At 36.2% G+C, this 25121-nt stretch overlaps 2 protein-coding genes across 5 annotated transcripts; both read right to left on the minus strand.

Annotated features, from left to right (window-relative positions):
* Window positions 1–1172: 1172 nt before the first annotated feature.
* On the minus strand, window positions 1173–6612 carry LOC114537901 (ephrin type-A receptor 8-like). The gene is made up of 9 exons (XM_028559016.1): window positions 6509–6612; window positions 5670–5839; window positions 4760–4931; window positions 4599–4687; window positions 4238–4457; window positions 3744–3864; window positions 3407–3431; window positions 1643–1798; window positions 1173–1554 (listed from the first exon to the last, which is right to left on the minus strand). Exons 3-8 carry the CDS (start codon window positions 4803–4805, stop codon window positions 1679–1681), a joined length of 621 nt encoding a protein of 206 aa, XP_028414817.1. The 5' UTR covers window positions 4806–4931; window positions 5670–5839; window positions 6509–6612; the 3' UTR covers window positions 1173–1554; window positions 1643–1678.
* Window positions 6613–6622: 10 nt separating this feature from the next.
* On the minus strand, window positions 6623–23902 carry LOC114537899. Of its 4 annotated transcripts, none has more exons than XM_028559011.1 (17): window positions 23723–23902; window positions 17638–17804; window positions 16820–16991; window positions 16507–16707; window positions 16181–16420; window positions 15601–15770; window positions 14834–15008; window positions 14669–14757; window positions 13983–14202; window positions 13516–13636; window positions 13223–13247; window positions 12260–12410; window positions 11139–12188; window positions 8595–8761; window positions 8132–8300; window positions 6832–7032; window positions 6623–6746 (listed from the first exon to the last, which is right to left on the minus strand). In XM_028559011.1, the coding sequence occupies exons 1-12, from the start codon at window positions 23811–23813 to the stop codon at window positions 12291–12293; spliced, it is 1791 nt and encodes a 596-aa protein (XP_028414812.1). In that variant the 5' UTR covers window positions 23814–23902; the 3' UTR covers window positions 6623–6746; window positions 6832–7032; window positions 8132–8300; window positions 8595–8761; window positions 11139–12188; window positions 12260–12290. The 4 variants fall into 4 exon arrangements, with proteins under 4 accessions (XP_028414812.1, XP_028414811.1, XP_028414814.1 ...); XM_028559010.1 differs by having other exon boundaries at window positions 12255–12410; XM_028559013.1 differs by lacking the exons at window positions 6623–6746; window positions 6832–7032; window positions 8132–8300; window positions 8595–8761 and adding an exon at window positions 9809–10565 and having other exon boundaries at window positions 12255–12410.
* Window positions 23903–25121: the final 1219 nt, after the last annotated feature.

Genomic DNA, 25121 nt, shown 5'->3' on the forward strand with positions numbered 1-25121 from the left:
ACGTGATAGCCTGCGAACGGGCTTTGAAATGTCACCGAATACGGAATACCTGACGCAATACTCACTGTGAATGCGCAATAACCCCTTCAATAAAACGAAAGCCTTTAAAGCCTTGTGTTTTTCAATTTCAGTGGGTTGTGAACATTGAGATGAATAAACCATGGTTCATTCATCTCTATGTTTGCGAATCGCAAGGCAAGAACAAGTTCATGACGCAACCCGTGGACCCACAGTGCCTCCCCGATTTTAATAAAAACACCAATAGATTATAGATATTTGTGTTCAAAATTAAAGAGTACGGCATTTGAAACATTTTTTAACGTTGCCTAGTTTTCAAAATACCTAGATCAAAAAGCCATTTGAGGTTTAAATCAACAGATTGAATTCAAAATTCTCTTTAATGTCACGATTAAATAATCTCGCAATCATGCACAATTAATCCATATCAGTTTGGCTAACTTAACTTCGATATAAGCTACAAATAAAATTATTTAGTATACACTGTCTATACTACCAATCCATACAATAACTACAGAAGTCCTCCGGACTCCCCCCCCCCACACACACATTCAGTTAAACTGAAAAAAACTACAGCCATGCAGTTAAAACCTAATTTAGCGCCTATAATCCCCGCGACAAAACCAGGTTATCATTTCCATCACTTTTAGCACTTCTGAAATTCAACTTTTTACTTGCTCCAAATCATTTCCTAATAAAAGACTTATTTTTTTGTCGGTTGTGTTACTCATCTGCTCATCTGGAATACATTGGTTTTTAAATTTCGAGTTCAGCTTAAAAATTCCAAACAATGATGTGGATGAAAATGATAACCTCTGGCAAATTTCTCATTATGTTCTATAATAAAATCTATATAATAGAAATACATAATACTAATCATAAAACATAGTAATAGCTATATACATAAAAAGTATAGTAAGATGGAAAATAATTTATCTTACGGTTATCTTAAATTTTAAGGTTAAAATATACAAGTACTCGAAACCCCCGAACACTAATAGATTTAAAAACATTTTGGTGATTAAAGGGATACGGAAATAAAAATTATCTTTGTCTATTTTAAAACAACGTCATAATGATGTTTGAATTGTAAGAGTTCTCAAAACAAGTAACTGTTACTTTTTAAGCGTCAACCCTACTTTTGACGTCACGTAACTAGAGTCTCATTACAAAACAAGATGGCGGATATATCTCGATATCCGATGTTTTTGATCGCCAATATCTTGCGCATGAAGATAAACAAATTTCCTAAACAGGCTTAATAAGAAGAGTAAATTTTCTTTTCAACAAAACAGAGATAATTTTTATTGCCATATTATTTAAGCAATTTTTTTTTGAAAACGTGAGATTTTCAAGATCATGCAGGTATTCACAAATTCCCAACCTAAAACCTATGGGGCGTATATAACATATTAGGCGAACCTAATATTTATACATAACTGAGATATAACTATATATTTTTGAAGAGCAGAGTTAATGTTCAAAGTTGAAAAGCTGAGATATTTGTCCAATGAAACCATATAGATATACTGTAGTCTGTAAAGTTCAAAACAATAGCATGTTTTATAGATGTATTTTCGTCGTTATAATTTCACCTGAATATATATTCAAGATTCAATATTACCTTACTCCTTATAATTCAGTCTTGTTTCTTGTGAGCCTAGGAACTAGCTTGTTCGGATTTGTTTTCTGCATCGTCCTCTAGCCCCCAATATTCTCCCACGTCAGACAACTCTTTACCATCTGGATTATAATACCCGTTGATGTCATTCTCTGTGAGCTGTTCGACACGATATTGAAAAACAATTAACGTAAATATGACTCTAAAACTGCAATTAATTTTAGGTCGCTTTTTAGGAGCGTATATAGTTTTTGTGTACGTTCCGAAAATGTCATATGTCGCGTAATATATGTGCTCATGACCAGAAATGCAGGCCAACATGGTGCCAAGCATGTTCGATTTAACGCTAATTTAGGAATCCAATATGGACTCGCCTCTAAGTCTATAAGAAAAGAGTGGGGAATCATTAAAATCTGCTTTCTATGTAACCCACAATTGAGAAGTCATGTTTGTCCCAAAACATCATCAATTTTATTGATCTTTAACCAATTTAACGGCAACTCGAAGTATGTTCTCAAGAAAGGATATTTTTATGATGATCATCGTCGTATGGGAAAGTATATATATTCCTAGCATATATTACTGATATTAGGTACCTTACAGTTCACGTTTCTGCTCGTTGCGGACTTGCGGGAAGGTATTGCATGACCCACACACCTCACCGCTTACCGGCTTGCATTTCTGGCCGTGTCAAAACCTGCAGTTACATCACTGTGCAACAGTACTAAAATGTTCAACATTAAAAATGATTTTGCAAACCTCAAAAGCCCTAAAAAAGTATGTTAGTCAAAATGGCCTTTCATTTCGGAACTTTCCAAAATTCCATGCACAGAAATTGCAGTTCAATACAACATTCCTGCCCTCACGGCATATAATTTTTCGATTGACAACACTGATTTCCTCATCGGTTAATATTTTGACGCTTGTTTGTTGACCAATCGAAAGCGTTCTTATATCCAATTTAGTCCTTAAAATACATTTAATCCTAGGTTAAATGGTTTAACCCTGCTTTGAACAACACAGTTTTAACCCAGGTTTAACTAACCTAGGGTTAAGGAATTTAACCCAGAATAAGCACTAACCCAGGGTTAAATTTAAGCTGCTTTTGAACAACCGGCCCTGAGTGATAGATGACGTCATATTGAGAGTCTACAAGGATCTGAGTTTCAACATCAGATCACCCCTGTTGAAAACACCAGACCGGAGTGTCGAAACGTTGGGTCGTGAATGTAATCTTTGTGTGGTGATTACTTTCATTAATTAAACCAGAGTAGCGATAATTGCGATGAATCAAATCCTGTTCGAAACCGTAGTCATATAACATATTGCGTTCGACGAACTGAAGAACGCTTCCTAGCCGTGTCACATCGAGGTTTGCGATGTCAGATTTGCCTCGTTCTGATGTGTCGTCATAGTAACTGGAGACCATGTGCTCGTTCCATTTTGACATTTTGTTGTTAATTTAAGCATACTGTTGTTAAATTACTCATTTTGCGGGTAACCTTTTGAATCACATACGCTGTGAGCCTTGACGTTATCATGTTAACATTTTTGTCATTGGTCGTTCGCAGAAATCAACACATTCCGAACGCACATCACTAATCTGTGATTACTGCTAGTCTAAATATTAAAGTTGAAATAAATAGGTTTTATTCCCTTAAACTAATTGGGGCAAGAGTAATACGTCACATCTAAAAAATCGTCATTTCATTTATAAAGACTATAAAAACGATTCGATATCGAAAGTATAAGGCATGCATGTCTTACCGGCTCGAGTACTTTCTTTTTTTTCCTAAAGAAAAAAAAAAAAAAAATTCTTAAACCGCTAAACCTCGACAAAATGCAACTAAAAATATTGCAGAAATACAAATGCACAAATAGGCTATCAAATTATATCTCTTTGTATCGCCGCCCGTCGGCGATGCCAATTGACTGCGATCGGTGAAGAATGAAGAAATTTCTTATAGCTCTTTTCACTCATCGTAATGGCAAGCTCGCTACGAGGGTTCTCATCCAATGAAAATGCTTTTATAGGTTGATTTTATAATTACACGCAATCACTCGCAGCGAGCTGTTGCCGATGCTCGGATGGATTAGTGCCTACCTGCAAATACAATACAGAGACACTATGAAAAGTACAAGGATCAATGGCACGCCAATGCCAAGGCTGATCCACAGAGGACGACGATTGTTATCATCACCTGTTTGGCGATCAATATCGACATCTAAAAGAATGTGATCAAGAAGTTTTACTGCAACAGGCATTGTGAATTGTGCATATATAATGTTTACGTGATAACTGTACTGATAATAATCTGGAAAGTATGGTTGCGAAATGTTGTAAAATACGAAAAATATAGTCTTCCAAAGTTTGCAAATTTGTATACTTTTGTGCTATACGTACGGACATTGCTACCATTTTTTTGCCGGAATGTGGTAACAATTTCCGCGTGCGTAGTAAAAAGCAGACGTCAAATTTGGAAGCCCCTATTTTCCGCATTTTACAACATTTCGCAACCAAACTTTCTCTGCTTGACTAATTTCGGTACTCTCTTTTAAAAGTAGCGAAACGTTTAAAGTGTTTGAAATTTAACTTACGGCGGGCCGTGATAACTCTAATTTTGCTGTACGCGCTGCAATTTGTGTTACCATGGTAACATGCTCGAACTTGTACACTATACTCGGTATCACAATCCAACCCAAAAATCGTGGTTGTTGTTACTCTGGGCAGATTGATATATTTTGGATTAGAATTCTTCGTAAAATATTTCACGGTTACGTTCCTTATCACGCCATTTCGTTCCCTCGGATCTGGAAACTGATACGAAGCACAAAAAAAAATCAAGAACTAATATACTGATTTCATCACAACCTAACTTTTCGTGCATTCATGCATAATGCAAACCCCGTGCAAAATCTGCATCAGTGAAAGTTGTATGTTTAAATCATTATCGTATACCTTCCAGTTCACCGTCACATTTCTTTTATTTTCAGTACAATCATACACTCCAAGAAAAGTTGGCTGTAACTCAGGACTATGGCTTGGCACTGAAAATGTGTATATATATGTTTATTTTTAAGTAATATTATTATATATTACTTGAAAAATTGTATATCTACCTCCTTCGGGGGTTGTAAAGGTTCGAGTTGTGGTTTCTGGCTTCATATCGACAGCGGTTGTCGTTATGACTCGAACTGTATAATTTGAATGTGGAATAAGGCGGGCAACTTCTATCTTTTTTGTATATGGTTCATATGAATGTCTGGCATCGTAGATACCCTCGTCATCAGACTGTATCAGAAATTAAAAGCATGTCAAACAAGTGAGCCAGCCGCAGCGAACGAGCCTGAAACGCCAGAGCAAGCAAAGTAGATCCTAATTTACAATTAGGGTGCAAATCAAAACTTGTTCTTGCCACATTGCATGACGAAATTGTGACATATTGGAACGTATTAGGGTTTTTTTCGGTAGGGAGGGGGCTCACTTGTTATTTTAAAAAAGTTTATCGCTTTGTCTGACCGGCTATATAAAATTGATTAAAAAACATATTTTGGGGGTTCAATCCTTATAAATATAATTGTATGTATTTTGGGGGGTTCATAGTCTGTTTAGACCCTGGGTACGAGGGTGATTTAAGAACGATTTTAGACGGAGGATGAGTTTGCTCATATACGTTTAAAACAAGAAATTATCTTAGTTCTATTCTTAAATGAAACGTATTTTCAAATCCCAGAAGCGCAATTAATTGCAGTGTTGCACATGCAGCAAATAAAATTCTAATGTATGATCTCGTGTATACAAATATACGGTTTTCGCAACAAATTGGCCGTAATAATTTTATAGGGAAGTTCCGCAGGAACGAGATTGGCGCGCTGAACACTACTTTGCAAATGCTTTTAGGCAGCATTTCTACTCCCGTGGGTAGACACTTGCAGTACAATTTTCTGTTATACCGAGAGTGCTGAGCAAAACCCGAGAGGCCTGTACTACAGAGAAGGAAGAATGCACAAATCTTTGAACACAACTAACCTTGTATATGTCCTCTCCTGATGTCGACAGAATAAATCTAAAATTCCTTGCAGAATTGGGTGTGCAAATTATATTAAAACGCAAACGAATTACAGCGGTAATACTGTTTGGGTTTTCTCTAGTCTGTATAAAATGAACGTAGTCGTCGCCCAGTTCAGGTGATGAAAAACCTTAAAAAAACAAATCTAGGCTAAAATATTAATCTCATGACCAGTATAGATGACTTGTGATTTCAGACACAAATATATTTTGATATAGATGTGAACAAGTAGATTTCTGCCATAAATAATCTCTCGTTTGCATCTATCAAAAGGAAATCGCAGAGAGGAAATAGGCCTTTGTCGTATAATGACGTCAAACGGGGGATGCAAATGCCTTAATAAATATGATTGGATCCGTAAAACTAACGAGCCAATCAAACGTCGTGTAACAAAAGAGCAACGCAAACGGGCCTTTAGTTTTTGATGCCCGTAGCACGCTTAAATTCATTTTATTTGTAAGTAAATAAACCATTGCCATGCACTCGCATATTTTACGCAGACGAGTTATTAAATAAATACAATTGTTATATAGGTGCTGTGTATTCTAAATGTGATTGGTTCATTCGTAGTCACATGACTTAAATGCAATGTTACCCGCCAGGGAAACAAGTGAAAAAATGTTGCCCGCTTCTTGTCATAACAAAGTAAAGTGGGTTTCTTTTTTTTAATGAAATTGTTGTGTAACATGTATGTTTTTGTTCCTATATAAAAAAACACATAATGTACACTACCTCGGGAAATAGTGAGTTTCCTCGGGAGCATACATTAAGTGTATAATATTCATTAATATGCACAAACCTTTATTTAGTACTACTTTTTCATATTGATTTCCGACTATGCCATCGCCAGTACGCACATAATACTTTAGGGGTTGTACGAAACGAACTTTTTTACATGTTTCCAAATATACCACACCCAAATACGTATCTAGGTTTGTCCCAAGACTTCAGCAAGGGCCTGGTCATACTTGTATTTACATCTGAATGTTCTCCAGTAACATATTTTTTCCAGTTTTCTTCATATAACTGAATGCTACCTATAAAAATTGAGAAGTTTGTAATTGTACAATGGGCAAATGACGGGTGTGACATTTCGCTCTTTTTTAAATATAGCACTCTTACCGCTGGAGGAGGATCCGTTATAATAGTATATTGCTTTACACATTGTTTTTACTCCATTTGTACATGCTTGTGGAGTCGAATTCGTATTACAAACTGTCATATCGAATGAAACAGGTGTAGAGGAATACCGCAAATCCTCTGGTACTGCCCAATGGATGAACAAATACCCATCTGCAGCGCTGATATTTGTTGATATCACGTCTACATAAGCGAAATAGGACTGAAATAAACATGGAATTAACTCTCAATATACACGAATATTCCGCCTAAAAATCGACCTTTTGCATAACAGATCTAGACCGGATTTTGATTCAGGAGACAAAAAGGAATTTCCTAACAGGACGTAATAAAATTGCTAAGTTTGGCTGCGAAATATTGTGAAGTAGCAAAGATATGGCCTAGGGAAGTTGGCAAATTTTGTATACTTTTGTATTATGACTGCAAGAGTGTAACTAATTCAATTTCAAATTTCCGCCCATAATACAAAAGTATACAATGGCCATACTTTCCGTGCCATTTGACATTTTGCAGCCAAACTTGGTAACTACATATACCAATTTCAGTAATGCTTTTTTTAGCTGTTGTGATTTATTTCATTTTTGATACTTAGATCAAAAATCGGTCTATTATACAATGATTAAAATATTCACCAATAGGCCGCTATCTTGTATCTATCTTGTATCTGTAGGCTATCTTGTATCAAGATGCATTCTGGGTTACACAGTAATGTGCATGGTATTGAGAAACAATACAACAGATTTATATATAATTATTTGTAATAAAACTTGATCTGGTTGCAATATTCAGATTAAATATTATAGGGTGGCTTGATAGGAATAAATTACGAGAAAGTAGATTCTTTTCTCTAAAACCCTACTCAGTAAAACACAGATTCCTCGCCACTGATGAACTGTTGCGACTAATGCGTTTCAGTTCTCAAGAGGTAGCACTAGAGCTATGCAATGAACTAAAGCGAGAGACAATTAGACAATTCTACACTCTCAAACGTTTTAAAGAGAAAAATGTGCTTTCCCTGTTTCCCGTAATTTATTCGTATCGAACCACCTTAATAAAAAGTTCGGTTGTATAAAAAGATAGTGAATTGGCAAATCAGAATCGTGCATTTCTGACATAACCACGATTTACGGACGCAAAGTGTAGTTAAGATCTTTATACAACCTACACCTGTTATTTTTGTCGGCAAAATATCCGACGTTGTTAAAAATTCCATTCGGAATATTCGGCGCATAATCTATTTTTCTTTAACGAATTCACTCTAATATGCTGTACATATATATACCTTCAATCAGGATTTCTCGCTTTACCCCAAACGTGATGTTCGCGTATGATATCAACTTTTTGGTCGACGTGTAGCACTCAATATGAGCAGTATAATTCTTGTCTGGTGGAAGGCGTAGGAATGTGTATTTGAACATGTTCCCACCGGGTGTCGAAGAGTCAATTGTACTCTACACAGAGAAGTAATGTGAATAAAACGACGTTATAATAGACCTTTTTCATAATGACGTCAAGCGCGGAAAGACTGATCTTACACGAAGTTTAATTGGCTCGATAATTTTGTGGAGCCAATCAAATTTCATGTAACATCAGACTTTTCGCGTTTGACGTCATTATAAGAAAGGTCTATTATGTACGCTGTTGAATCTCCTTGAATCTCTTCATGTATCTCCCTTGAAACTTCTGAATCGCGCCTGAATCTCCTTAAATAAAAAAACATGCACTAGATTACGTCACCAACCTACCTTGTTTCTAAAATCCTTGTCGTCGCTTGTTAGCCATATTTGAAAAGATGGCACACGACTCTGGTTGAAAGGCGTAAACTGCCATTCGATTGGAACATTATAGTAAATTAATCCAGCACGAACTTGTTTATGAATGGTAACATTCTCGATCCTTGCCGCTGAGAGCCCTAAAATTATCAGGAAATAAAAGAATAAAACCATAAACATGCGGAGAGAGAATGTCATTCATGAACGAGACGTGCTACGATAAAGTTTATCCCATATTTGTTCTCCAAGCATTTCGCTATACGTTAGATAAGTGATTGAAAATACATTTTCATGATTCATGCCTGCTATCCAGCCCATATTTGGCATAAATCGGAATCTATGATACACCATTAATAACAATTAATTTAAGATAAGAGAGGGTGAAATTTGTACTATCGAAAATTCAAATCGTACTATTTCAAAAATTACACTCATACTAGAGGTGGAGTTAGACTCTTTTGATTCGTGCTTAATTCTGTCCACTCACCATGCTCTTACAAACATACATAGGATATTCTATATATAGACTGCCGGTCATGCAGCTGAATGTAAGCTCCTGTAGCCCTTTACGGCATCTTTATGGAAGTAAAAATACATTGTAAATGTACAGAGTGTTTTCTTAGAGAGTGGCTAAGAAATATGGTCCAAGCACATGCAGACAATTACCTATAAAAGTTGTCCTCATGACTTGACCCTAAACGTTTCGTACAAGGCGAGTCCAGACCTCCAAATGACCTGGAGCCAAGCGATTAAACTAAGCTATTTAAGTTGCCAGAAAAAACGAATTTGGTAATATGGAGCTATTTTTTTATTTGGCATGGTGCATAGAATATATAACACGAATTTAGAAATTAACACTGGTTATCATTCGAACCTAACGCTTTTGCGATGACAGTGCAAAAAATGCACCACATCGCAAAAGCGTAGATTCGATTCCTGCCGGAGGACCTATAGTTGACTCATTTTCCATCAACTGTTCCTGGCTTGAATTTGAAGTGTGCATCATCAAAAACCCACGTCAGTCAAGACGACAAATCTCGTATCATGAGCACCCAGTAAATTAAGTATTAATTACGATGATGGAAACATTATGTTGCCTTTTTTAAATGTGTTTCACAATACGTAAATGGAATACAACTTATAAAATCCAAGAAGTGTTTTTGGATCGATAAGCGTTTGTGATCCGCGAACTGAGAATTATATGTCAACATTCCAACAATATACCCTTTCAATAATTAGTCAGAACTTCATTATTTTCAACTCAGACATTGTAAGTTTTACTCTGATAAAAGGTGCAAATCATTGGCTTTTAACACATACATAAAAAAATAACTCTTCATTTCGAAGAATATGTACAGGAATGTTCACCTACTTGATAATAAATTGGCATATTTATACTGTAGTGCAAACTGGCATTTAAACAACTGCATGTGTTTGAATACCAAACAATATGAGTCCTAACTCAATGATTTACTTTAAACAGGCAAAAATATTGGTGACCTCTTCAGATTTTCAGTTGTATCTTTTGATTCAACAATTAATTATTCTAGCACATATGCCCAAATGCAAATTGTTCCATTTGTAAGGAAGCACTTTTGCTTGTCAGGGCTAGTAGGCGGGTTGAATGACCTATCCATGCGGAAATGGAGAAGCAATTGATTTGTCTGCATAGTTGCATAGGCCATCGATCTTAATAACTTCTCTTTAGGTAACCAATCAATAGACAGACCATTAGCATTACTTTCCATGTAGAAATATGCACTGCAAGATTTCAACATTTTTGGGATCTTGCACCCATACAATTCACACACTACAGGGCAGCTTGGGCAACCAGCTTCTTTTCCCTGCATATTATGACCAGACCATATATGCAGTTAGACTGCCCCTCCTGGTATAAATTTGGTAACTATTAAATCAGTGGGGACGCTGTCTGTGTACATCCAACTGAATGAAAAAAAATGGCACACTTTCTGGTCACATTTTTATAATTCCCTGTTTAATTATATCCCTGGGATGGGCATTGGGAATTTTTGAAATTTTGAATGGAAGCTCAAGATCACACACAAAGAAACAGCCCTATGGCTAAAATTATAAATCATTAAATCTGGACCTTTGATACAAAGAGTAGACTGCTGTGATTCCACCTAACTTACATATTCATATGACTTCCAGCTAGGCTTTCAAAACAAGAAGGCCCGAAACACACTTCTATTTGTAAAGATTTATTATACAATAAATGTTTAGTCCCGGTTTATAGCTTGTCAACAAATCCTTCTTATTTTAAAAACAACTGCATATACAACTAAAAACGGTCAAATGAGCAGGGCAAATGAGCAGAGTAAATGAGCAGGGCTGATCGATATTAATTCCACGGCTGTGGTACCTCTCTATAATTCTCCGAACGACTGCATTCTGTTACAACATATTTAGTGAACAGAACCCAATACCAACACAACAAACTTCAATACGCTAGACGATCAAGTGTAATGATATGATGACTGTATAGTAGCTACATACCCTTGCTTGTCCCTGCAGGCAATATTGCTAGTAAAACAGGCAAGCCATAGACAAATATACTAAAGCAAGTTCTTTCTCCTTGGGGCAACATTTAAACCAACAAGTGAAACCAAAAACAAAGAAACAATAGCGCCGCCATAAATCTATAATTATGTTCACATATGCAAAATAGTGGTAGTTTTGAAATCTGAAATCTGAATAACCAACCGGAAGAGGTCGTTTCCTATTCCAGGAAAACAAATCACAATTTCTGAATTTCCAAGAACTTGCGAAGCTATCACAGTATCACTTTCTCAACTATTGTACTTTTGAAATACGATTCTTGTAGTTTTGCATATTGCGATAGTTTAAACAGCAATATAAATATTTGCTGTGCGGTTAATACATCACTACGCGTTAAAATTGCAACAGGAAGAGGAAGTTAAGTTAAATCTGTGCATCAATTTTCCTTATAGCAATGTAACGGAGAATGTTTAAAATTTTTTTGAACATAAACTCTAGTTCATATACATTCGGATAAATTTTATGTTTTCACCCAAGTGACATAAAAATTCCCGACTTTTAAACCTGAAATTGCCCTCGCTCTGGCTAACGAAAAAATTATCAGCTCCACAACAATCTCCAATTTCCAAAGGTTTCGGTTCTTCTTCTCGTCTTGAATAATCACGGCGTCCCGTCTCTGGTCTTTAGAATGTAAGGCATTCTTCTGGCTTACCTATCGATGGCGTTCACGTAAACCCCTAATGTATTCTCTTGACCACCGCCTCCACATGGTTTCTTTGCACTTCTTGAGAAATTTGGCTCGTTTCCGTAAGTTCTTTTCGTCGATGAGGTGAGATTTCATCTTGGGTAAAACGCTTGGGTTGATGTTCAAAATGGTGTTAGGGGTGAGGATGGCTAGTTCGACATCATCTTCTAAGTACGTCAGCGGTCTGTTGTTGAATGCCACTTCGATATCAAGGATTTCTTGCCCAGTTCTTCCCATTTTAGTTTGCCGTTCCCAATGTTTTTGTAAAAGGCTCGCTTGAAACCATATAGATATACCGTAGTCTGTAATTTAGATGTACTTTCGTCGTTATAATTTCACCTGAATGTATATTCAAGATTCAATATTACCTTACTCCTTATAATCCAGTCTTGTTTCTTGTGAGCCTAGGAACTAGCTTGTTCGGATTTGTTTTCCGCATCATCCTCTAGCCTCCAATATTCTCCCACTTCAGACAACTCTTTACCATCTGGTTTATAATACCGGTTGATGTCATCCTCTGTGAGCTGTTAGACATGATATTCAAAAACAATTAACATAAATATGACTCTAAAACTGCAATTAATTTTAAGTCGCTTTTTAAGAGCGTATATAGTTTTTGTGTATGTGCTGAAAACCTCATATGTCGCGTAATATAGGTGCTCGTGACCAGAAATGTAGGCCAACATGGTGCCAAGCATGTACGATCGTTATGGACAATAAGGCGTTGTCTTTGTGTCCTAAATAGGGATGACGGAAGCTATTTGCCAAAAAATATTTACACCTGATTGATATATAAGGAACTGAGTTTCAACATCAGATCACCTCTGTTGAAAACACTAAACCGGAGTGTCGAAACGTTGGGTTGTGAATGTAATCTTTGTGTGGTGATTACTTTCATTTATTAAACCAGAGTAGGGACAATAGCGATGAATCAAATGCTGTTCAAAACTTAGTCATATAACATAATCTAAATATTAAAGTTGAAATAAATGGGTTTTATTCCCTTAAACTAATTGGGGCAAAAGTAATACGTCAATTCAAAAAAGTCGTCATTACTCCGGCGTGAGCGACGGAGTTGAAAATTCGCCTTGGTTTTATTTTGTTTTTTGTTTTTTTTTATTTTTCGTCATCGCAAGTGTGTCATGGCGCGAAATATACTTGTATTTGAAATGTGTATGTGACCGTATTTATCTACATCACGGTTTTGTCTCCGTACGAACTGCATTGTTTATGTTCAGAAGCTTCATATATTGAAGACTGGCACACGCACGGCACGCCGGAGTTAACGCCAGAACAGGCGATTCGATGTCGAAAGTATAAGGCATGCATGTCTTACCGGCTCGAGGGCCTTCTTTTTTTTCCTAAAGAATAAAAACGAATAATTCTTAAACCGCTAAACCTCGACTAAATGCAACTAAAAATATTCTATATATCGCCGCCCGTCAGCGATGCCAATTGATTGCAATCGGTGAAGAATGAAGAAATTTGCTATAGCTCTTTTCACTCATCGCAACGGCAAGCTCGCTGCGAGGTTTCTCATCCAATGAAAATGCTTTTGAGTTGATTTTATAATTATATGCAGTCACTCGCAACGAGGTGTTGCCGATGCTCGGATGGATTAGTGCCTACCTGCAAACACAATACAGAGACACTATGAAAAGTACAAGGATTAATAGCACGCCAATGCCAAGGCTGATCCACAGAGGAAGACGATAGTTAACATCACCTGTTTGGCGATCAATATCGACATCTAAAAGAATATAATCAAGAAGTTTTACTGAAATAGGCATTGTGAATTGTGCATATAACGTGTACGTGATAAACGTTTGGTTGCGAAATGTTGTAAAATACGAAAAATATAGTCTTCCAAAGTTTGCAAATTTGTATATTTTTGTGCTATACGTACGGACATTGCTACCATTTTTGGCCTGAATGTGGTAACAATTTCCGCGTGCGTAGTAAAAAGCAAACGTCAAATTTGGAAGCCCCTATTTCCCGCATTTTACAACATTTCGCAACCAAACTTTCTCTGCTTGACTCATTTCGGTACTCTCTTTTAAAAGTAGTGTTTGAAATTTATCAGCGTTTAAACTTACGGTGGACCGTGATAACTCTAATCTTGCTGTACACGCTGCAATTTGTGTTGCCATGGTAACATGCTCGAACTTGTACACTATACTCGGTATCACAATCCAAACCAAAAATCGTGGTTGTTGTTACTCTGGGCAGATTGATATATTTTGGATTGGAATTCTTCGTAAAATATTTCACGGTTACGTTCCTTATCACGCCATTTCGTTCCCTCGGATCTGGAAACTGGTACGAAACACAAAAAAATGTTTCCGAAAAATCAAGAACTTTTTCTCAAAACAAGAAAACAAGGGCAAGACAAGCCATCATTACCATAATCTATTCTAAAAAAATCCATGCCTTTAATTGACACCGGTTTTGGCAACCTTATTGATAAGTCATCTATATCATGAGAACTGGGATGATCTAAATGAGCTGATATTTTCCTGCGGTCCGAAAAAAAACACCCCCAAGCTGACCTGAAGAATCGCGAAGGACTCTATTAATGGAATGTTCACAAATTACGTTTATCTTTCTTAACCCTTTCAACTATAGACATGGTTGTTTGGAAATGCCAACATATATCAAGATTATAATGTCTTACTGCAGATGCCCCTAAAAATTATATCTAATTATAAATTATAGACATATTGTTTACCCCGTGCGAAATCTGCATCAGTGAAAGTTGTATGTTTAAATCATTATTGTATACCTTCCAGTTCACCGTCACATTTCTTTTATTTTCAGTACAATCATACACTCCAAGAAAAGTTGGCTGTAACTCAGGACTATGGTTTGGCACTGAAAATGTGTATATATATATGTTTATTTTTTAAGTAATATTATAATATAATTACTTCAAACATTGTATATCTACCTCCTTCGGGGGTTGTAAAGGTTCGAGTTGTGGTTTCTGGCTTGATATCAACAAAGGTTGTCGTTATGACTCGAACTGTATAATTTGAATGTGGAATAATGTGGGGAACGTGTATCCATTTTGTATATGTTCCATTATATGAATGTCCGACATCAACGATGTCTACGACACGATGCTGTATCAGAAATTAAAAGCATGTCAAACAAGTGAGTTGCAGATCATTCCATGCTGCCGCAGCGAACGAGCCTGAAACGAGCAAGCAAAGCAGCAGATCCTAATTTACAATTAGGGCGTAAATCAAAACTTGTTCTTGCCACATTGCATGACGGCATCGTGACAGGGACAATGGATAATATTAGGGGTTTTTTTCGGAGGGGGGAGGTTATTATTTTAAAACAAGTTAAAAGTATTTTCAAGTCCCAAAAGCGTAACTAGTTGCACAGCTCTTAAAATTCTAATGTATGATCTCGTGAGTACAAAATTATGGTATTTGCAGTTTTTTTATACACGCTGTATATATATATATATATATATATATATATATATATATTAATATATATATACTTTAGGAGAACAAATTGGCCGTAATAATTCTATAGGGAAGTTCTGCATGAACGAGTTTGGCACGCCGAAAACTGCTTTGCAAATGCTTTTAGGCAGCATTTCTACTCCCGTGGGTAAACGCTAGTGCTCAGTTTTCTGTTATACCGAGAGTACTGAGCAAACCCGAGAGGCCTGTACTACACAAATCTTTGAACACAACTAACCTTGTATATGTCCTCTCCTGATGTCGACAGAATAAATCTAAAATTCCTTGCAGAATTGCGTGTGCAAATTATATTAAAACGCAAACGAATTACAGCGGTAATACTGTTTGGGTTTTCTCTAGTCTGTATCAAATGAACGAAGTCGTCGCCCAGTTCAGGTGATGAAAAACCTTAAAAAAAACAAATCTGGGCTAAAATACTAATCTTATGACTAGTATAGATGACTTGTGATTTCAGACACAAATTTATTTTGATAGATGTGAACAAGTAGATTTCAGCCATAAATATTCTCTCGTATGAGCGGAAATAGGCCTTTCTCGTAATTACGTCAAACGGGGGATGCAAAGGCCTTAATAAATATGATTGGCTCCGTAAAACAAACGAGCCAATCAATCTTCGTGTAACAGCAGAGCAACGCAAATGGACCTTTAGTTGTTGAGGACCTTGAGTTGTTGAGCGGGACCTTTAGTTGGCGCGCTTAAATTTGTTTTATTTGTAAGTAAATAAACCGTTGCTATGCGCTTGCATATTTTACGCCGAGGAGTTATTATTATAAAAACAAATATTCATTACTATGTACCTTTATATAGTTCTACTTTTTCATATTGATTTCCGACTATGCCATCGCCAGTACGCACATAATACTTTAGGGGTTGTACGAAACGAACTTTTTTACATGTTTCCAAATATATACCACACCCAAATACGTATCTAAGTTTGTCCCAAGACTTCAGCAAGGGCCTGGCCATACTTGTATCTACATCTGAATGTTCTCCAGTAACATATTTTTTCCAGTTTTCTTCATATAACTGAATGCTACCTATAAAAATTGAGAAGGTTTGTAATTGTACAAAGGACAAATGATGGGTGTGATATTTCGCTCTTTTTTAAATATAGCACTCTTACCGCTGCAGGAGGATCCGTTATAATAGTATATTGCTTTACACATTGTTTTTACTCCATTTGTACATGCTTGTGGAGTCGAATTCGTATTACAAACTGTCATATCGAATGAAACAGGTGTAGAGGAATACCGCAAATCCTCTGGTACTGCCCAATGGATGAACAAATACCCATCTGCAGCGCAGATATTTGTTGACATCACGCCTACATAAGCGAAATAGGACTGAAATAAACATGGAAATAACTCTCAATATACACGAATATTCTGGCTAAAAATCGACCTTTTTCATAACAGACCGGATTTTAATGCATATACCTTCTTCAGTCAGGATTTCTCGCTTTACCCCAAACGTGATGTTCGCGTAAGATATCAAATTTTTCGTCGACGAGTAGCACTCGATATGAGCAGTATAATTCTTGTCTGGTGGAAGGCGTAGGAATATGTATTTGAACATGTTCCCACCGGGTGTCGAAGAGTCAATTGTCCTCTACACAGAGAAGTCGATGTGAATAAGACGACGTTATAATTATGTGCGCCTTTGTGGCATTTCGAATGTCTGTCGAATCTCTGTGAGTGATTGATTCTCTGTGAGTTGTTCTCACAACTTCCGCAGATGCATTCCGCACATGCAAATTAACTGAAAACGCATTTTATTTTTTCACCATTGCATTGCAAATTTAGCCGACTAGGAAAGATAGCGGGTCGAACCCAGAAATCCATGTCTATTGTTATATAAGAATTGAATTTATTAAAAGTGAAAAAACGCGTCGCTTCTCTTATGCATGGTGCAATAATGTACGACAGGGAATGTTGGGAGAACATACGGAGTAAGAATTACAATTCTCCAGTATCCTTCCAACATCGTTTAATTCTTTTATCATATCTGTAGACTTTGCAAAAAGTACAATTACTTTTCGAAACATCAATGTTGAAATTCCTCCCACGTTAACGTTGCTTATTAACTCATCAAGAATCATCTCAAGCGTGCGGCAGTCGCATAATTTCGAACGAAATGTCGATTCCTTTTTATTAGCTGTTTTCCTAAATTTCCACTATGCCCCATGCTTATTTGTTTCCTGGTGGTACAATGCCACCAATAAAAAAACATGCACTAAATGACGTCACCAACCTACCTTGTTTCCAAAATCCTTGTCGTCGCTTGTTAGCCATATTTGAAAAGATGGCACACGACTCTGGTTGAAAGGTGTAAACTGCCATTCGATTGGAACATTATAGTAAATTAACCCAACGCGAGCTTGTTTATGAATAGTAACGTTCTCGATCTTTGCTGCTGAGAGCCCTAAAATTATTAGGAAATAAAAAGATAGAATCAAACCATAAACATGCGGAGAAAGAATGTCATTCATGAACAACGAGACGTGTTACGATAAAGTTTATCTTATATTTGTTCGCTAAGCATTTCGCTACACGTTAGATATGACACGGCACTGAATATATATGTTGGGAAAGTACAATTCCATGATTCAAGCCTGATTTCCAGCCCATATCGGATCTGTGATACACTATTAGTATAACCATAATTTAGGTAAGGAATTAAGGATAAAATTTATACTATCGTTCTCGGACACAAATACACTTATACTAGACGTGAAGTTAGACTCGTTTGATTCGTGCTTAATTCTGTCCACTCATCTTGCATACATGGGATATTCTATATATAGACTATATAGACTGCATGGTCATGCAGCTGAAAGTAAGCTCCTCTATAGAAGTAAAACACATTGTAAATGTACATTAACGTTGATCTATATAGGTAAAGATATTTTTACCTCTGAACTAGCCTCATAGAGAGTGGCTAAGAAATATGGTCCAAATACATGCAGACAAAATTACCCCTATAAAAGTTGTCTTCATGACTTGACCCTAAAAGTTTTCTACAAAGTGGGTCCAGACCTCCAAGTGACCTGGAGCCAAACAGCTATTTAAGTTTCCAGAAAAAACGAATTTGGTATGGAGCTATTTTTTTTATTTTGCATGGTGCATATAGAGTATATAACACGAATTTAGAAAATAACACTGGTTATATCATTACAGCGGACAACAAAACAAACTCGATACATAAAAACAAAATGTGATTATAAATTGGACTTTTCTGTTCCAAGCTATGCAAGTTGCTATGCAAAGGATTTTTATTGCGTTGCGAAATGAACTTAAGATCATAATGTAGCTCGTTTTCCAACATGTCATCATCTGACATGTAAAATTATGCACTTACATGGATAAAAAATATATAGAAGCCAGCAATTAAGAGTGGTCTTTTTTGCAGTAAAGTTACGTTTAGTATATAGAAAATCGTCACATATATGAAAGTCTCTTAATAAATAACAAGACTGTGTTGGAAGAGAAGTATAGAGGTTGTCATCCAAAAGCACAAAAAAATCATCACATACAATCATATTATGATTTTCAATTAACTGTCAGCGCCATAAAAATCCTTTGCATTCATTTAATCGCCAGTAAGACTCATGCAATATACAGACTAAGGTTGTATTTTGCATAACTACAGACAGTCATGCATTTATCTCCAAATTATTGACAGAGTATGTATATATATTCACTTCTAAATTATATTTTGCAACATTAAGCAGATAAGGTTATATTAAGGTTAAATTAAGGTTATATCAGTACATCAGTCATAAATTCAATTGAATTATAATCTTTTGTGATCCTTTAATAGCTCCATTCGTTGTGATCTACAGGTATTTCATCACTTGTTTGTGCGTCCAGCGTGTGTGTGCTTATCAGCAGCAGCCTGTGCCCTTGCAGGAAACGAACCTTTGGCAGTATTCCCATCGCTAGAATGCTTTGACTGAGTGCTCTGAATGCGAGATTTGTCCGCTTGAGTGACTGGATTTTTTGGCTGCCCGTCCATTTCTTATATTAATGTTCACCTGAAAGTTTAAAACTTTACAGTTGTCTTGAATCATGCACTCTTTCGTGCAGCGGCCGGGGAGTCAAACTAAATCAAGCTTTACGTGAATGGGTAAAGACTAAAGTGAAACTAAAAGTAGCTAATTGTTCACACGAAGATCTATAATTTAGCAGGCCTATTTTTTTTATATATTGGTTTAATATATATTATTATATACCACTTGGCAAGGTTTGTTTTTCGTAGCGTTTCATTGGTCGAGAGGAATCACGCGAGAGTGACGAAATTTTGATGTCGCTAGCACGACCCCCTGCAGAGTGAGATAACGTGTTATCAGTGGTGTTATCTCGTGGGAAATAAAAACTTTTATCCATTTGAAAATATGTCTTTTATGAATAGATATTTCGTTGTTTACCTTGTAGCTTGGTTTTTTTTTGACAAGTGGTATATAATAAAAAACTTATTTACTGGGAACTCAGAAAACATTATGTTTTGTGGACCCTCGACCATCGAAATTTGACTCGGCTTCGCCTCGTGAAATATCGACAGGTCTCGGGTCCACAAAACACAACGTTTCCTTCGTTCGCAGTAAATAAGTGTTAATTAACAATAGCCTTTGGCAAGACGATTTAAATTATTTTTATTGCATGGACCGAAACCACCAACAAAACCCAGCATCGCCGTGTTTAAAATTTTGTCATTTCAGCACTTTTATCTAATGACGTTATACATTTTACAGAACTTGAATAAAGCTGGCTTTACATGCACAATTGCAAAAAATGAAAATAGAGAAAATTGATTAAACTACTAGACCTTTACATAAATAGGAGTAAATTTATAGCCTAAAACATGCAGTAATTTTCAGTTAGAAATTTGCTATATTGGCAAGCGCTGTTCTCCTTGTTATACCACAATATTACGAAATTGAGAGGTTAAACCTATCGTTAGATGAATAGTTTGCTTTGTTTGCGCGCGATATCTCTGTTTGCAAGCAGATATGTTACACACTCATCTTGACATGACAGCAAAATACATTTGAAAGCAAGATCCGGGTGTAACATTTTGCATGTGTCCAAATACTTCGTGAACAAAATACATTAGAGTTAAACGTAAACCTAACGGGCCAGCATATAAAATATTTTACGTCTTCCGTCTTCCACTTACAGGAAATGTCACAAGTTTATAAGGCTGCTTGCTTACCTTATACGTAAATTCTTTTTAAGATTTAGAAAGTTCTTGCAATTCGACAAAACAGCAACCCAATTGAAGCCAAAATCAATCTTGCTCAATTTTCAAAATTCATGCTCTATATATATATTGCAATCGGGTAACTCCCACGGGAAAATTCCCATTTTCCATGAATCGACTGTTTTTTTTTCTAGAATCACCTGTGTACACGTGCGCGTACACGTGCAAAAGCAGAGTAATGCATGCTAACAGGCTAACACCTCCCCCCTGTTCTCTAAGTCCGGCATGTAGGAAGAGAAACAAATAAACTATTTCTTAATAATATTTACGGGGGGAGCTGAACGAGTATAGTTTCAACAACATGAAAGTAAAAAATGAAAGTTGCTTCATGGAACGAAATTTTCAGGAAGTGATTACCCCACTAAGGCAAATATTAGTATTCAAGCAAGGTTTTGCGGTCAAGATGCACTGTTATAATATAACACTGCTACTTTACCACAAGACATATATTAAAAGAGAAGAACTTAGCTGAGCTTTAAAAATACAATATTCGAAATATTTCGAACTAAATTAGGTAAGAAAAGATTAATTGTATACGTAGTAAAATAGCAATGTTATGACAATGTTATGCCGGGAATTCCCTCTGCTTCATTCATCGGGTATTTCCCAATGGCAATATACAATTAATTAATGGTTTCCGTGTTTGGATGGCCTGATCCAAAAACACGGGCTTCGACTAATCAGAACACGCGTTATATTCATGTTATTTTATAAAGTTATTTAAATACCCGCATCGCATAAGAACCCGACACATTACTTAAGCGCTAATTCCACGGGCTAAATTTTCAAGCGAAATACTGCTGCTTTTGAATTGTGAGCAATGAAGCAGAATTAATTTATTCAAGTAGTCGAAATTCAAATAAAAGAGACGAGAGAAAGCGCCCGTGGAATTAGGCCCTTATACCTTGTAACAGTCGACCTCGCCAAAGCAGAGCCGTTTTTGAGAAGAAATTTGAAAAAATTACAACTGAGGCTAACGATGAAGACAACGTCAACGGCGATAACACGTCGTCTAGTAAATGTAGCTGAAGTGAGTGAAGAGTAAAGTATATGTAAAATTACACTCGAAATTAAGACCCGTTTTCAACCTCTAAAATTACATGCTTGCGATGCTGCATGGATAAATTTAAAATTTCTTGTCCTATCAGCTTATGGCCATTCACAAAAATTAAGATATCAACACCTGAAGACACTTTCAACTAAACTATTTCTCACACTGGTTTGAATTCACTAGACAACAAAAATAGCCGATACCGCATAACTATGAGATAAAATTAGTTTAACTTATTCAGTTCTATTATTTTGAATATTCAGTGAAGTTAAATCTAAAATGGACGGCGGACGATCATCGAAAACCCACGTCAGTCAAGACGACAAATCTTGTATCATGAGCACTCAGTCAAAGCATTACGAAGATGGAAACATTCCCAAAGACTCATTTGCTTCTAGAACTCAGTCATCTGCAGACAAGAACTCCGATAACGATGGACAAGGAAAGAAATGACGAACATATGGGACAGCACGTTATGGAGCTATACAAAACTTTATTTACAAAAGATTTTCTTCACTAATTTGCAATAGTAGTAGGTCCTACGTAATATAAGAATATTGTTTATGTTGCCTTTGTTAAATGCGTTTCGCAGTAAATAAATGAAATACGACTAATCAAGTCCGAGAAGTGTTTTTGCATAAGCGTCTGTGATCCGCGAACTGAGAATTTATATATCTCAACATTCCAACAATATACCCTTTCAATAATTAGTCACAACATCATTATTTTCAACTTCGACATTGTAAGTTTTATTCTAATAAAAGGTGCGCAAATCATTGGCTCTTTAACACATACATAAAAAATAATTCTTCATTTCAAAGAATATGTACAGGAATGTTCAGCTACTTGAAAATAAAATATAAGGCTTATACTGCAGTGCAAACTGGCATTTAAACCAATAATTATAAATTCTACCAACTGCATGTGTTTGAATACCAAACAGTATGAGCCCTAACTTAATGATTTATTTGAATTATTTCAAACAGGCAAAAATATTGGTGACCTCTTCAGATTTTCAGTTGTAAATTTTGAGTCAACAATTAATTATTCTAGCACATATGCCCAAATGCCAATTGTTCCATTTGTAAGGAAGCACTTTTGCTTGTCTTGCCATTTAAAAGGGTTGAATGACCTATCCAGGAATGGGGAAGCAATCAATTTGTCTGCATACATGCATAGGCCATCTTAATAACTGCTTTTTAAGTGACCAATTGGCAGCTATCATAAATAGACAGACCGTTATTAGCATTACTTTCCATTTGGAAATCATGCACTGCAAGATTTCAACATTTTTGGGATCTTGCACTCATGAATACAATTTGCACACTACCCTGGGCAACCGGCTGTTTTTTCCCTGCATATTATGACCAGACCATATAATTGCAATATTTTTAACCAAAGTTGTTCAAATCTAGTTAGACTGCCCTCTCCTGACCTCTCCTGGTATAAATTTGGTAACTATTATTAAATCAGTTCCAAGTGATGAAAAAAAGGCACACTTTCTGGTTGCATTTTTATAATTCCCTGTTTAATTATATCCCTGGGCTGTGCATTGGAAATTTTTGAAATTTTGAATGGAAGCCCAAGATCACATACAAAGAAACAGCCCTATAATTATAATTTATTAAATCTGGACCTTGATACAAAGGAGTAGACTGAAACTTGCTGTGATTCCGCCTATAACTTACATATTCATATGACTTCCAGCTAGGCTTTCAAAACAAGAAGGCCCGAAACACACTTCTATTTGTAAATATTTATTATACAATAAATGCTTAGTCCCGGTTTATAGCTACTTGTCAACATGCAATCCTTCTTATTTTAAAAACAACTGCATATATACAACTAGCAGGGCAAATGAGCAGGGCTGATCGATATTAACTGCGGTACCTCTCTATAATTCTCCGAATGACTGCATTCTGTTACAACATATTTAGTGAACAGAACCCAATACCAACACAACAAACTTCAATACGCTAGACGATCGAGCGTAATGATATGATGACTGTATATAATATTATGTACATACCATTGCTTGTCGCTGCGGGCAATATAGCTAGTAAAACAGGCAGGCCATAGACAAATGTACTAAAGCAAGTTCTTTCTCCTTGGGGCAACATTTAAACCAACAAGTGAAACCAAAAACAAAGAAACAACACCGCCGCCATAAACCTATAAATTATGTTCACATATGCAAAATAGTGGTAGTTTTGAAATCTGAATAACCAACCGGAAGAGGTCGTTTCCTATTCCAGGAAAACAAATCACAATGGACGACTTGCGCTTTAGACTCATTTTTGATAGAAGTAACAAGAAGGAAATAAACCGCGAGAGCTATAAAGAGCGTACTTAAATTATTGCAAATGCAAAGTTTGGCCGCGAAATTCTATAAATTGCGGCAAATATAGCAATGCGAAGTTAGCAAATTTTGAATACTTTTGTATTACGCGCGGAAATGTGTAACTAATTTAGTTACTAATTTAGTTCGCATTGCTACATTTTCCATAATTTACAACAATTCCCAGCCAGACATGGCAGTTTTACTAATTTTAATATGCTCTTTCAGAAAATGTCCTTTTTATTGCCGGGGTAAGAAATTAGTCTTAGGCGCAAGTCGTCTAATTTCCAAGACCTTGCGAAGTTATCACAGTATCATTTCTCGACTATTGCCGGTATAGTTTTGCATATTGCGATAGTTTAAAGTTTAAACAGCAATTTAAATTTTTGTGTTTTTTACAACACTACGCGTTAAAATTGCAACAGAAAGAGGAGTCAAGTTAATTCTGTGCATCAATTTTGCTTATAACAATGTGACGGAGAGAGATCGAATGTGTTTATTGTTGAACATTATTTTGAACATAAACTCTAGTTGATATTTATTCGGAAAAATCGAAAATCGGGGGGGGGGACTGGGAAGCAAAAGTTTTGCCCAATGGACATGGTAAAAATTTCCGACTTTTAATTAAACCTCAAATTGCCCTCGCTCTGGCTAACAAAAAAATTAGCCGAATTCATATTAGAGAGGGGAAACTCGTCTTAGAAGGAAGACTCATCGAAGACGGAAAACTCGTCTGATGTGAATCCGTTCACAGCTCGTCCGGATCAGTTCCCGGTCTAGGGCTTTCCGCCCAAAAACAGGTGGATAAGTTGGACGGAAATCCAACAATTAAATGATACATAATTACTAAATTATGTTAGCATAATCGTAAATAATATAAATATTTACGATTTCGTAGCACTTCATTCGATATAGGATCTGTTAAGGGCATTAAGGTCTTAATTTCGAGTGAAAATCATACACATCTAATATTCAATCACCGGCATCGCAAAGGAGTATGAATTCCATTCCTGCCGGAGGACCGATAGTTGACACATTTTTCTCAACTGTTTCAGACTTCAATTTGACACTGCAGAAAACATTTGCTGTG

Source organism: Dendronephthya gigantea, unplaced genomic scaffold (genome assembly GCF_004324835.1).
Source record: "Dendronephthya gigantea isolate DGI-Jeju-01 unplaced genomic scaffold, DenGig_1.0 000169F, whole genome shotgun sequence".
NCBI classification, from domain to species: Eukaryota; Metazoa; Cnidaria; class Anthozoa; order Malacalcyonacea; family Nephtheidae; genus Dendronephthya; species Dendronephthya gigantea.